The sequence below is a fragment of the Lynx rufus genome, unplaced genomic scaffold, assembly GCF_022079265.1.
Source record: "Lynx rufus isolate CCGP_SWC_20201006 ecotype Redwood Valley unplaced genomic scaffold, mLynRuf1.p SCAF_31, whole genome shotgun sequence".
NCBI classification, from domain to species: domain Eukaryota; kingdom Metazoa; phylum Chordata; class Mammalia; order Carnivora; family Felidae; genus Lynx; species Lynx rufus.
Genome location: NW_025814847.1, coordinates 4,425,758 through 4,439,180, shown reverse-complemented (window position 1 = coordinate 4,439,180; position 13,423 = coordinate 4,425,758). Strand labels below are relative to the sequence as shown.

General features: G+C 41.3%; 1 protein-coding gene across 4 annotated transcripts in view; it reads right to left on the bottom strand.

Moving 5' to 3' along the window:
- ASH1L (ASH1 like histone lysine methyltransferase) overlaps positions 1-13,423 on the bottom strand; it is a 197,751-nt gene that overhangs the window by 23,042 nt on the left and 161,286 nt on the right. For all 4 annotated transcript variants that reach the window (XM_047092692.1, XM_047092693.1, XM_047092694.1 and 1 more), the window contains 4 exons: positions 12,351-12,396; positions 12,126-12,234; positions 7,895-8,101; positions 7,620-7,766 (listed from right to left, as the gene is read on the bottom strand). In XM_047092692.1, coding sequence (XP_046948648.1) covers positions 7,620-7,766; positions 7,895-8,101; positions 12,126-12,234; positions 12,351-12,396 — 509 coding nt within the window. The remainder of the gene's footprint in view (positions 1-7,619; positions 7,767-7,894; positions 8,102-12,125; positions 12,235-12,350; positions 12,397-13,423) is intronic.

The following is a 13,423-nucleotide window of genomic DNA, read 5'->3' as shown; positions in this document are numbered from 1 at the left end:
TTCACCTCATTGGTTAATTCCTAAGTATTTTATTCTTTTTATGTGCTATTGTAAATGAAATTGTTTTTGTAATTTCCTTTGCAGATTCACTGTATGGAAATGCACCTGATTTTTGTGTGTTGACTTTGTACTGTTATTTTGCTGAATTTGTTTATGAGATCTAACAGCTTCTTTGTGAAGCCTTTAGTATTTTCTACATAAGATCATATCATATGCAAATAAAGTTAAACTTACATCTTCCTTTCTGACTCGAATGTCTTTTCTCTCTTTCTTGTCTAATTGTCCTGGCTAGAACTTCAAAACTGTGTTCAACGGAAGCGCAGAAGCCAAGCACCCTCATGTCGCTCATGACTTTATGAGGGATACATTCCAAGACCCCCAGTGGATATCTCAAACTGTGGACAGCACCAAACCCTAGGGGGGGGTGGGAGGGAGGGGAAAGTGGGTGATGGGCACGGAGGAGGGCACCTGTTGGGATGAGCACTGGGTGTTGTATGGAAACCAATTTGACAATAAATTTCATATTAAAAAAAAAAACCCAAACCCTAAATATACTATGTCTTTTCTTAAACATATATACCTATGATAAAACTTAACTTACAGATTAGCACAGTAAAAGATTAATAACAAATAAGTAATAATAAAATACAATTATAGCAATATACTGTAATGAAAGTTAACTGAATGTGGTCTCTTTCTCCCTCTATCTTATTTTATTCTTCCTTTCTTTGTGATGATGTGAGATGATGAAATGCTTACGTGATGAGATAAAGTGAAGTGGATGATGGAGGCGTTGTGACATAGTGTTAGGTTACTACTGACCTTCTGACCATATGTCAGAGGGAGGGTCATCCGCATCTAGACCAAGGCTGACCACCGGTAACTGACACTAAGCAAAGTGAAACTGCGGATAAGGAGGGACTACTGTATTATGTTCAGGTAGTTTTCTTCTATGCCTATTTTATTTTTTTAAAAAATGTTTATTTTGGGGCGCCTGGGTGGCGCAGTCGGTTAAGCGTCCGACTTCAGCCAGGTCACGATCTCGCGGTCCGGGAGTTCGAGCCCCGCGTCGGGCTCTGGGCTGATGGCTCGGAGCCTGGAGCCTGTTTCCGATTCTGTGTCTCCCTCTCTCTCTGCCCCTCCCCCGTTCATGCTCTGTCTCTCTCTGTCGCAAAAATAAATAAACGTTGAAAAAAAAATTTTAAAAAATGTTTATTTTGAGAGAGAGAGCAAGCAGGGAAGGGCACAGAGCAAGGTAGCAAGAGAATCCCATGCAGGCTCCACGCTGTCAGTGAAGAGCCTGACGTGGGGTTTGAAGCCACAAACCGTGAGATCATGACCTGAGCTGAAATCAAGAGACGGAGGCTTAACTGACTGAGCCGTCCAGGCGCCCTTTTAGTGCTTTTATTATTACGGGGTGTTGAATTCTGTCAAATGCTTTTTTTGCATCAATTGAAAGGATTTTTTTTTTCTCCTTTCATTTTATTGATGTGGCCTATCACACTTTCTCTTACGTTGAACTCTTATGATTCTCTTATGTTGAACCATTCTTGCATTCCAAGAATAGATCCCACTTGGTCAGGGCATACAATCCTTTTAATATGCTGCTAAATCCTGCTTGCCAGCATTTTGTTGAGGACTCGTGCATCAATGTTCACAAAGCATACTGGCTTGGTTTGTAGTTTTCTTTTGGGGTCTTTGTCTGGCTTTGGTATCAGGACTATGCTGGCCTCACAGAGTGAGTTAGGAAGTGTTTCCTTCCCTTCAATTTTTTGGAAAAGTTTGAGGATTGGCATTAGTCTGGAAGAATTCATCAGTGAAACCATCAGTTCTAGGGCTTTTCTTTGTTGAGAGATTTTTGATTACGGATTTGATTACGCATAACATTACGGATTACCAGTTACAGGTTTATTCAGATTTTTTTGTCTCTTCATGATTTTAGTCTTGGTAGGTTTTGTGTTTCAAGAAATCTGTCCATTTCAATGAGGTAATCCAATTTTTTGGCATACAACTGTTCATAGTGTTCTCTTACAATCCTTAGTATCTCTGTAGAATTGGTGGTGACCCCACTTCCATTTCTGAATTTCGTGAGTCCTCTTTTATTCTGAGTCCATCCAGCAAACGCTTGTTGACTTTATCTTTTTGAAGAACCAATTTTTGGTTTTACTGATTTTCCTTTCTGTTTTTCCTATACTCTATTTCTCCCTACTCTGATGTTCATGATTTCCTTCCTTCTGCTAGCTTTGGGTTTAGTTTGTTCTTTTTCTTGTTCCTTAAGTGGTAAAGTTGGGTTGTTGACGTGAGATCTTTTTTATTCGTAATGTGAACATTTATGCCTACAAACTTTCCACTCAGCATTGCCTCTGCTGTGTCCTGTAAGTTTAGGTGTGCCGTGTTATTTTAATTCATCTCCAAGTACAGTAAAACCTTGGTTTGCAAGCATAATTTGTTCTGGAAACATGCTTGTAATCCAAAGCACTCATGTATCAAGCGAATTTCCAGAACCATTGGCTCAGTTGTGATCATGTGACATTGGGCATCACGTACTACTCGTATTGCAAGACGTCGCTTGTTTATCAAGATAAAATGCATTAGAAACGTTTGCTCATCAGGGTGACTGGGTGGCTTGGTTGGTTAAGTGTCCAACTTCGGCTCAGGTCACGATCTCAGTTTGTGGGTTCAAGCCCAGTGTCGGGCTCTCTGCTCTCAGCACAGAGCCCGCCTCAGATCCTCTGTCCCCCTCATGCTCTCAAAAATAAACATTAAAAAAAATCTGCTCATCCTGTGGACCACTCGCAGATTTGCAATCCAAGGTTTTACTGTACTTTCTTTCTTCCTTCCTTCCATCTTTCTAACAGAGAGGGTGGGGGGAGACACCCACGCAGAGTCAGAGAGAGAGGGAGACACAGAATCTTAAGCAGTCTGCACGCCCACTGCAGAGCTGGCGGGAGAGGGAGGGGCTCGCTCTTACGCCCCTGAGGTCATGACCTGAGCTGAAACCAAGTAAGACCCTTAACCAATTAAGCCACCCCGGCGTCCCAGGTGTGTAAATCTTTGTAACGGTTTTATCTTCTTGTTGTACAAAATCTTTTATTAGTACACAATGTGTTTCTCTGTCTCTTGTAACCATTTTTGGTTTCAAGTCCATTTTGTGTAGCTGCTGTTGCGCTGTTTGGGTTACCATTTGTATGAAATACCTTTTTTGATCTTTTCACGTCCAGCCTGTTTGTTTTTGGATCTAAAGTTGAGTCTCCTGTAGACAGCATGTAGTTGGATCATGTGTTACCTATTCTGATCGTTTTTAAACTGAGAAAACACTGACACACATATTAGTTTCAGGTGTACAACATGATTCAGTAAAGGTACATATTGCAAACTGATCACCACAGTAATTCTATTTAACATCCATCCCCACACTCAATTACAAAGTGTTTTCTTGTGCTCAAGCTCTGTTCTGTTAGCAAGCTTCCATTAATCCATCAGTGAATACTGGGGTTATTTCAACGTCTCTACTATGTAAACAAGGCTCCTATGAACATGGGAGTGCAAGTATCTTTTTGAGTCTGTGTTTTTGTTTCCTTCGGATAAATACCCAGAAGTGGAATGTGGGATCATATGGTAGTTCTATTTTTAATTTATTTTTTCTTAAGCAGGCTCCATGTCCAACGTGGGGCTAGAATTCATGGCCCCGAGATCAAGAGTCACATGCTGTGTACCAACTGAACCAGCCAGGCAGCCCGATTTTTAATTTTTTGAGAAAAGTTTATACTGTTTTTTTTTTTTAAGGTTTTATTTATTTTGAGAGAGAGGGAGGGGCAGAGAGCGAGGGAAAGAGAGAGAGTCCCAGGCAAGGCTCCATGCTGCCAACACAGGGCCCGATGAGGTGGGGCTCGAGCCCACAAAATGTGAGACCATGACCTGAGCTGAGATCAAGAGCTGGACACTTACCCTGAGCCACCCAGGCGCCCACCATACTGTTTTCCGCAGTGGCTGGGCCAACTCACATTCCCACCTACAGTGCACGAGGGTCACTTTACTCCTCCTCCTCACCAACACTTGCTATTTCTTGTCTTTTTCACGATGGCTCTTCTAACAGGCACGAGGTGCTATCTCCTTGTGGTTCTGACTTGCGTTTCCCTGACGATTAAGGATGTTGAGCCCCCTTTTCGTGCACCTGTTGGACATCTGCATGTCTTCTTTGGAAAGATGTCCATTCAGACCATTTGCCCTTTTTCAACTGGACTGCTTCGTTGCTACCGAGGTGTAAGAGTTCTTTGTTATGTATTTTAGATATTAACCACCTACCAAATATATGAATTGCGCTACTTTCCCCCACTCTGTGGGGTGCTTTATTTTGCTTTCTTTTGTTGATGGTTTCCTTCGTATAGAGTTCGTTGTGGTCCCACTTGCTCACTTCTGCTTTTGTTGCCCTTTGCTTCTGGTGTCAAACCCAAAAAGTCCTCCCTGAGACTGATGTCGAGGAGCTCATCCCCTGATTACTTCTGGGAATTTTATAGTTTCAGGTATTACCTTTAAGTTCTCAAGACATCCCGACTGGACTTTTGTGTATGGTGTAAGACAGGCATCCAGTTTCATTCTTTCATATGTGGCTGTCCAGTTTTCCCAACACAACTTACTGAACAGACCGCCCGCTCCCTACCTTGGCCTTAAATTGGTCACACGAATGCAGCTTTATCTCTGAGCGCTCTGTTGTACTACATCCATTTCTATCTGTTTTATGCCAATACCATACTCTCTTGATTATTAGAGCATCGTAACAGTTGGGCATCATGAAGTGGGAAGCCTCCAGCCTTATTCTTCTCGATTCGTTTCACTATTTGGGGTATTGGGATTCTTTGTTCTATTTCCCCGAAATTTGCCATTGAAGTTTTGATTTTTATTGCACTGAGTTTGTAGACTGCTTTTGGCAGTGTGGACATTTTAACATTAATTCTTCCATTCCATGAGCATATGATATCGTCCATGTATTTGTGCCTTCTACAGTTTTTTCATTACTGAATCATTAAGGGTTTCAGTGTACATGCTTTTTACTTCCTTGGTTAAATTTACTCTTAGGTATTTCATTTTTTATGCCACTGTTGAAAATGGGAGGATCGTTTTCTTAATTTCTCTGATAGGTCATTATTAGAGTATGGAAATTCAACTGAATTGCATAGTTTGATTCTGAATTCTGCAACTTAAACTTCATCGATCAGTTCTAACACTTTTTTCAGGTTTTCTGTATACAACGTCATGTCATCTACAGATGGAGACAGTTCTACTTCTTCCTTCCCAATTTGTATGTATTTTATTTCTTTTTCTTGCCTAACTGCTCTGGCTAGTACTTCCAGTACTATGTTGAATAAAAGTGGTAAGAGTGTTTTCTGATCTGTTTTTGTTTGATGTTTGTTTATTTTTGAGGTGGGGGGCGCAGAGAGAGGGAGGGAGACAGTGGACCTGAAGTGGGCTCTGAGCTGACAGCAGAGAGAGTGATGTGGGGCTCAAACTCACGAACCGTGAAATCACGACCTGACCCAAAGTCAGATGCTTAACCAACGGAGCCACCCAAGCACCCCGAGTGTTTTCTGATCTTAAGAGTAAAAGCTTCCCGACTTTCACGACTGAGTAGGATATTAGCCGTGGGCTTGTTGTATGTAGCCTTTATTATGTTGACGTATGTTCTCTCATGCCCACTTTGTTCAAAGAGGGAGGCACAGAATCCAAAGCAGGCTCCAGGCTCTGAGCTGTCAGCACAGAGCCCGATGTGGGGCTGGAACTCATGAGCTGTGAGATCATGACCTGAGCCGAAGTCAGATGCTTAACCAACGGCCACCCAGGTGCCCCTCATCCCCACTTTGTTTAAAGTTTTAATCATAAATGGATGTTGAATTCCACTCTGTCACTTGATTGGAGAGTGTAAGCCATCCGCTTTTTTTTTTTCTTTAAGGTTTTAAGTAATCTCTATACCCAACATGGGGCTCAAACCCACAACTCTGAAATGAAGAGTTGTATACTCCACCAGGTGAACCAACCAGGTGCCCCAGGCCTCCAAAATTTCTGATTAGAAACCTGCATATCATCTTATTGAGGATCCCTTGTATGTGATGATGTGCTTGTCTAATGCTGCTTTCAGGATGTGCTCTTTATCTTTTCAAAGTCTGATTATGTTTCTTGCTGTGAGTCTCTTTTAAGTTCTTCTTACTTGGAGCTCGGTGAGCTTTGTGGTTGTTTGTGTTCGTGCCCTGCATCAGATGTAGGAAGTTTACAAGCATTATTTTTTTCAAATATTCTCTCCGCCTCTTTCTCTTTGCTACTTCTGGGACACCCACAATGCACAGGCTGGTCTGCTGGATGGTGTCCCAGAGGTCGCCTAGGGTCTGTTCTCTTTCCTTCTATCTTTTCTCTTTCTGTTCTTCAGGCTTGGAGAATTTCCACTGTCACATCTTGAAGTTCACGGATTCTTTCTTTAGTCTGCTCAAATCTGCCTCTGAATCCCTCTAGTGGATTTTTCATTTCAATTATGGTCCTTTAGGCTTTCTATCTCTTTGGTATTTCCATTTTGTTCACACATCATTTTCACAAATTTGTCCACATCATCCCTTAGTTCTTTGAGCATCTTTGGGCATTTGTTTTGAGGTCATTGTCTAATGTATTCTCAATTGAGTCTTTTTTAGGGAAAAATTATTTTGAATTATTTTTTTCCTTTGAATGGGCCACGGTTTTCTGTTTCTTTGTATTCCTTGTGATTTTTCCTTGAACACTGCAAGTTTGAATGTAATAATGTGGTACATCTGGAAATAAGATTCTCCCTCCTTTCCCAGTGTTTACATATCTTAACCTTTAATTTCTAGCTCCCAAGCGGAAGAAAAGTGAAAAATGAAGGGGAAGAAAATAGGGCCCTTCAAGTCTCTCGGTAGTCACTTCAGGTGGAGGAAGAGGGGCTTACGACAATGGTGGAGGACAGGGATCCCCGGCATTTGGAGGACAGGGTCCTCTTTACCCAGCCTGGCTTCTGCCATCTGTCAGCAAGCTGTTCCCAGCAATGCCTACGTAGCCGCCTGCCGTGTGGCTGGGGGTAGAGGATGGGTGGTTGCTACTGTTCTAAGTTGAAATTGACCAAAAGGAACCACAGCTTGCCATCTCAGCCTTCCCCTAGTAGCTGCAAGCTTTCAACAGGCTCCAGAGTTCCAAAATTATTACGTTAGACATACTCTGCCCATGTAATTATCTAAGAGGTAATTTTTCTCCTTTTCAGTTAGATTCTAGTCTATTTTACTAATTTTTGTTTCTCACTGTGACAAATCCAGTGGGCTTGTAATAAATATGCTGAGCAAACTCACAGGAGAACCATGTGACACAGCGCCCGGCACACAGTGAGCAGTCAGTATGTGTCAGGTACTACCGCTGTAGCGTCGTATGTACTGTTGTGGTTTCCTGGGGGTAGTTAGGTTGAAGTGAGGAAACAGCAGCAGCTTACTCTCTGCCGGGAGGAGACGGTGTAACGGGATCGCCGGAGGTCTCGTGCCGGCTGACCCACACTGCGGCAAGATCCCTCTAGTGATACCCTCGTGTCTCCCGCGCTGCTGGACTCTTGGCTTCACCAGCCCCTGCTTTCTTACCATTTCTGCATCTCACAGTTGGGATCGCAGCTGTGGTTGATGAATCGGGCCTCATTGCCCATGCGGTAACTGTCGATCACCATCCCGCTATCCAGGTTCAGGCAGTAGTGGTCGCTGTGATTATGATACTGCTCAATCATCCTGTTCCTGAAGAGGAGAGGAAGAATCGAAAGCCAATTAATGATTAAGTTGAAAGTAAATTGGAAATCTTCCATTTTCCATTCTCATCTGGTCTCTTTGCCATTTTCCTGGGGTGTCCCCACTAATCACTGTACCTGAACTCTTGCTCGCTGACAACCTCCCCCAGGTACTCGATGATGAACTGCCCGGCTTTTAGGGGTTCTTTGGTTCGGATTCCCCAACCTTTTTCCTCAGCTCGAAATCGTTCTAGACACTGCACCCACTCATGCCTCTGTATCCTCTGGTTACAGCACTGCTCACCACAGGGACAAGTGTTGGGGGAACATTCAGCAAAGATCATTCTAGAAAGAAGAGAGAGAACTGCATGTCAAATAATATTACATATGCCTTCAGGGACCCATTTTTCTTTTATAGGAACTCTTAAAAGGAATACACGAAATTTTTAATTTTAACAAGGTTGGATTGGTTAACAAGGTACTAATACATAACTCCAAAACTTAATAATACTGAAAATTACCAAGTCAAGTTATAAACACCGGATGGATTAAACTAACTATCCACTAAGCATCCTGGGTAAACACAGTATCATATGTAGCTCTGTACTAAGAATAAAACCACAGACCATAGAGGAATTAATAATTTCCAGATTACATAGCATTTTTGTTTTGAAGCAGCTCATGGGTATGTACAGATTTTGTTTTCTTTTTAAATTGTGGCAAAATCACACATAAACTGCACACTGTAAATATTTTTAAGCATACAGTTCAGTACATTTGCATTGTCGTTGTTTTGTAAGAATTTTATATTTTATTAGTGTAAATGACATTCCCATACTGGAAATAACATTTCCAGTCTATATACTAGCTGAACCTATAACCACTAGTGAATTAACAAGCCAAAATTTCTGAACACAGTAGACAAAGTTGTTGTGTACCCGTCTTCTCACTGCTTTTCGCTTTTACAGTTCTAGATCTTTCACAGAAGTGATTTAGTTTTGGTATAGGGTTTGAAATCCCAGTGAGACTACTGAACAGGATTAAAACAAGGGATGATTAAGAATATAATGGTAGATCGAAATATCACATATTTTATATAATGTACACACACACTTTACAACTCTCGTAAAAAAAAACCATGTAACATTGTATAATCTGTCACAGTCTTTCTTCAAATAAACATTACCCCCATCTAAAGAGCAAAGAGAGCACAGTGTTGTCACAGAAATGAGCAGTTAAGAGTACCCACTGGGCTGGTCCTCAAGGTCTGACCATCAGCTTAGCCTGTGAAAGGCACTGGCTTATTGTCAAATTCACCACCTTTATGCTTTCTTCTGATGAATTCTTCACTGCATGAATACTACTAGACACCCCTCCTGAAAATGCCTCCTTGATTTTATGTGCCTTCTTGATTGCTCACAAACCAAGGTTTTACCATATTTACTAGGGACAATGTTACTGAGGTTATAAACAATGTTGGACACGTTCTTGACTGTTTACTTGAACTGATGACAAAAACTCACTACTTGCTTTTAAAAATAGTCCTGAAACACCTGGGTGGCTCAGTTAGTTAAACTTCGGCTCAGGTCACGATCACAGCTCGTGAGTTCGATCCCCATGTCAGGCTCTGTGCTCACAGCTCGGAGCCTGGAGCCTGCTTCGGATTCTGTCTCCCTCTCTCTGCCCCTCCCCCACTCATGCTCGCTCTCTCTCTCTCTCTCAAATAAATAAAAACATTAAAAAATAAATAAAAATAAAAAGTCCTGAATCTAGTTTTCTGTGGATATATGAACCTTAACATAGACACAAAATTGAATCTTACAGATCCTTTGAGATTTCCCCTGAAATATTTACAAAACCTAGAACCCAAAGACAGGAAAGACATTTTAGGTTGCTCCATTTAAGTAAATCTTTATGTGGGTTACTTTTAAATATATAAGGAAGCACCCACTGAATACTATATTTTAATTTTTATTAAATACAGAATAAATACATTTTAATTTTTATTAAATACAGAATAAATAAATACATTTGTATTTAAATGTATGCATTTATCACATCATTCATTAGATGCATGCATATGTAGGAACCATATTCTCCTGATATAAAGTTGGCAGCATTGTATCTGAGGTTTTTGTTTGTTTGCTTGTTTTTGAAGAAAGACAACACGGTGTTGAGGATAAATGTGACACCCATACCAACAAAAATGACCCAAGACAACCAATGTGATTATGTAAAGGTAAATATTTGGATTCCAATTCCATGTGATTAAAAGACTAACGACTTAAAAGTAAGCAGAGTATATACTGGTAAGAACACAAATTCTGATTAAGACATGTGTGGATTCAAATTCTGTCTCTGTCACTCAAGTGTTGTGTACAATATGGAGCAATCTGCTACCCAAACTCTAGGATCCTTCATTTATAAAATATAAAACTATTACCTATCTCATTGGAGTACTGTGAAAAAGAGAGGGAAGTAGCCAATGAGATAGTCGCTATATTACAGCAATTTCACAGATAATAAATATCATATAAAAAAACACAGTAATGTTAGCACATAAAGGAATGCAAATTAAGCAATTTTAAAGATATATGATACTCCCAAATATCAAACCAATGAAATATAAAGCACCGAAAATAAAGTTAGGTGTGAATCCCTAAGCGGGGGTGGAACTACGGGGAAGTGAGTACATTCAGGTACTGGTGGGGACACCCCAAATCCACTCATCATTTCATGCGAGCCACTGGACAGTGCAGAGTAGGAATTATGCAAACATTCACAGTCCGTATAGGTAAGGCTCCTTCGGAGAGTGCACCCTAAGAATTAAAGAAAGAGGAATGTGCCCAGTTTCACTGTGGTGCCATTTTTAATAGCAAAACATTGGGAGTCATGTGAATGATGAACCACAGGAGGTTGGCAAACTAGGGGCTATCAACCTACAGAAGATAACAGAGCACCTAAAAATGGTGAGTGGGCGGACCACATGGATACATAAAAGTGTGTATATAAAGCATCTGTGAGTGGAAAAAAATCAGTGCACAACACAGACTATACCAGCAGCCATGACTCCTATGTAAAACCGTATGTATGCATATATGTATATATAAGATGTGAATTTACAATGATGTGTAAGGCAGAGTTTCTCAGATGTCATGTTGATACAGGAGGTACTAGAACATTGATTCCCGTAGCCCATAGGACAGTTGACTAGACACTGGGGAAGCAGTTGTCTTTGGCTAGGAAAACTATCTAGAACAGGCAGTATCGATGTAAAGTTCATCATTGGTTCTTCTTTACTGTAAATTTGCTTATGTTACTAAAACCAACAAATTAGATCTCCATTCCAGGGTCTCTATCAGACATTTCCATTTTGAAACCTCCATGTCATTTAGAACTCAATGGCCCCAAAGTAAAATAATAGTTTCCATCTCCAAACTAATCAGACCCCATACTTTCATTCTGTGGCAACAGGATTACCATCTCTCATTGGCAACACTGACCCAGTCAACACATGTCCATCTATGTGCACATGCCAATGGGTCACCAGACCAGTTTTCCTTCCAAACACATCATGCCCTTCTTTCACTGCCTCCATCCTACCTTACGCCCTCATTATGGCTACAATGTACGGAGATCTAGGAAAGTTTCTAGAACTGTGCTGAATACTTTATGAACATTGTCTCCTAAGATCCTTACCCTCCCAACCCCCCATAAAGAAGGTACTAATTTTATGAGAGGGGTTAAATAACCTTCCTCAGGTCTTATAAGTAGTAACAGGATTTAAACCTGGGTATGGTTAAGACTCTAAGTCTCGTTCTTTTCCTGTTACTCTATGCAGCCCATGTGATGGGCTGAATGTTTGTGTCTCCCCAAAACGAACAGCTGAAGCCCTGGCCCCCAGTCTGATGGTTATTTGGAGGTAGGGCATTTGGGAGGTCAACTGGCTTATATTAGGGTATGAGGGTGGGAATCTCACGATGGGATCAGTGCCCTTACAGGAGGAGGACCAGAGAGCTCTCCTCCGTGAGCACACACTAAGGAAAGGCCACGTGAGCACACAGGCAGGAAGTGGCTGTCTATAAGCCTGGAAGTGGGTCCTCACCAGACAGCAAATACTTGCATCTTGACCTTGGACTTCCTAGCCTCCAGAACTGTGAGAAATAAATTTCTGTTGTTTAAGCCACCAGGTCAATGGTATTTTGCCGTAATAGCCCAAGTAGGTTAAGACAGCCCATCAAGTAGGTTTTATGTATCTTTATGCAACTTCATGAGAGCAATTCAAAGAGCTTATTTAACTTTTCCCTCCAAATGAAGTGTCCTAGGTCTTGAAGCCTGTGCTTTTAGAGAAATCAATTTAGTACAGTACCTATTGAGACAGTCATCCACACAGCCCTTCCTGGTATCATCATCTGGCTTCTTACAGTTACAGGTGGTGGCCTCGTAACCAGAAAGGGGTTTGACATCAACGTAGACATCTTGAGAGAAGACAGCAAAGAGTAATTTGTAAACATATAAGATCATTTTTTAAGTGCCAGGCCAAGAAGAACATTGATGGTATGATGGCAGAAAAAATAGCTCCCAAGTTACTCACTTGAACGGATTTTTTTATATAGTGGGACATCTGGCTTTTTGTATAGCTAGAAGAAAAAAAAGAAAAATCCTGATATAGCATTTAACTTCAAATGCCAGGCAGCAGCATCAATCACTAAAAACACAAGAAATTATCCATGTGCCCTGCTCCCATGGGAATATTTAAAAGATTTTCTGGGTTGTGCGTATCTGAGGGAAATTCTTGGTGTGATCACTTTTTACCCTGAAATAAAAAGTGACTTACTAGACTAGAGGAGGGTGAGGTGAGAGACAAACAGATTCAACAACAGAAGAAACGGTAAACACTTTAATGAAAATGCGTTTTCAATTATAAGCTTCTTTAGCATGTTTTAGACTTAAACAAAAATTGCTTAAGGCTTGATTTGCCTTTATGAAAAGAAAGGAAAAGTTGCACAGAGCTTGTTGAGATGGTCTGGGGGAATACATGGAATTAAAAAGATGAGCACCCTGACCTTTTCAGGGTGGGTATTCCAGAAAAACACATTTCACATTTTAATTAAGGCAATTAATTTAGTGAATAAAGGGGAGAGGGAAGGCAGGAAATAAAGCTTTCATACTGCAATGAAGAAAATAAACTTGAAAAAAGTTTACGTATTTATTTCGAGAGAGAGAGAGAGAGACAGAGTGCATCAGCAAGCACAAGGCAGGGAGGGAAGAGAGAGAGAGGAGAAAACCCCAAGCGGGCTCCACACTGTCAATGCAGAGCCCGACGCGGGGCTCCATCCCACAAGCCATGAGATCTGGACCTGAGCGGAAACCAAGAGGCGGCCGCTTAACCGACAGAGCCCCCCAGATGCCCTAAGAGAGGGCGTGTTAACCTGTAAGAGAAGCCCCACCATCACTTTTCAGTGGGGATAGTCAGAGCATTGTCTCCTTCATGGTTATGAACTCTGACACAAATGTCTAACATATCGATCCTCCCAGACTGAAGAGAGGTCACCAGAGAAGAGAATGTAGAGAAGGTCCATTGCTTCTGGCTTTCCAAAATTAAACTCTGGTGGAATCTGGGCAAAGCTCAGGAGTCTATTCATCACATTTGCATGACTCTTTTCC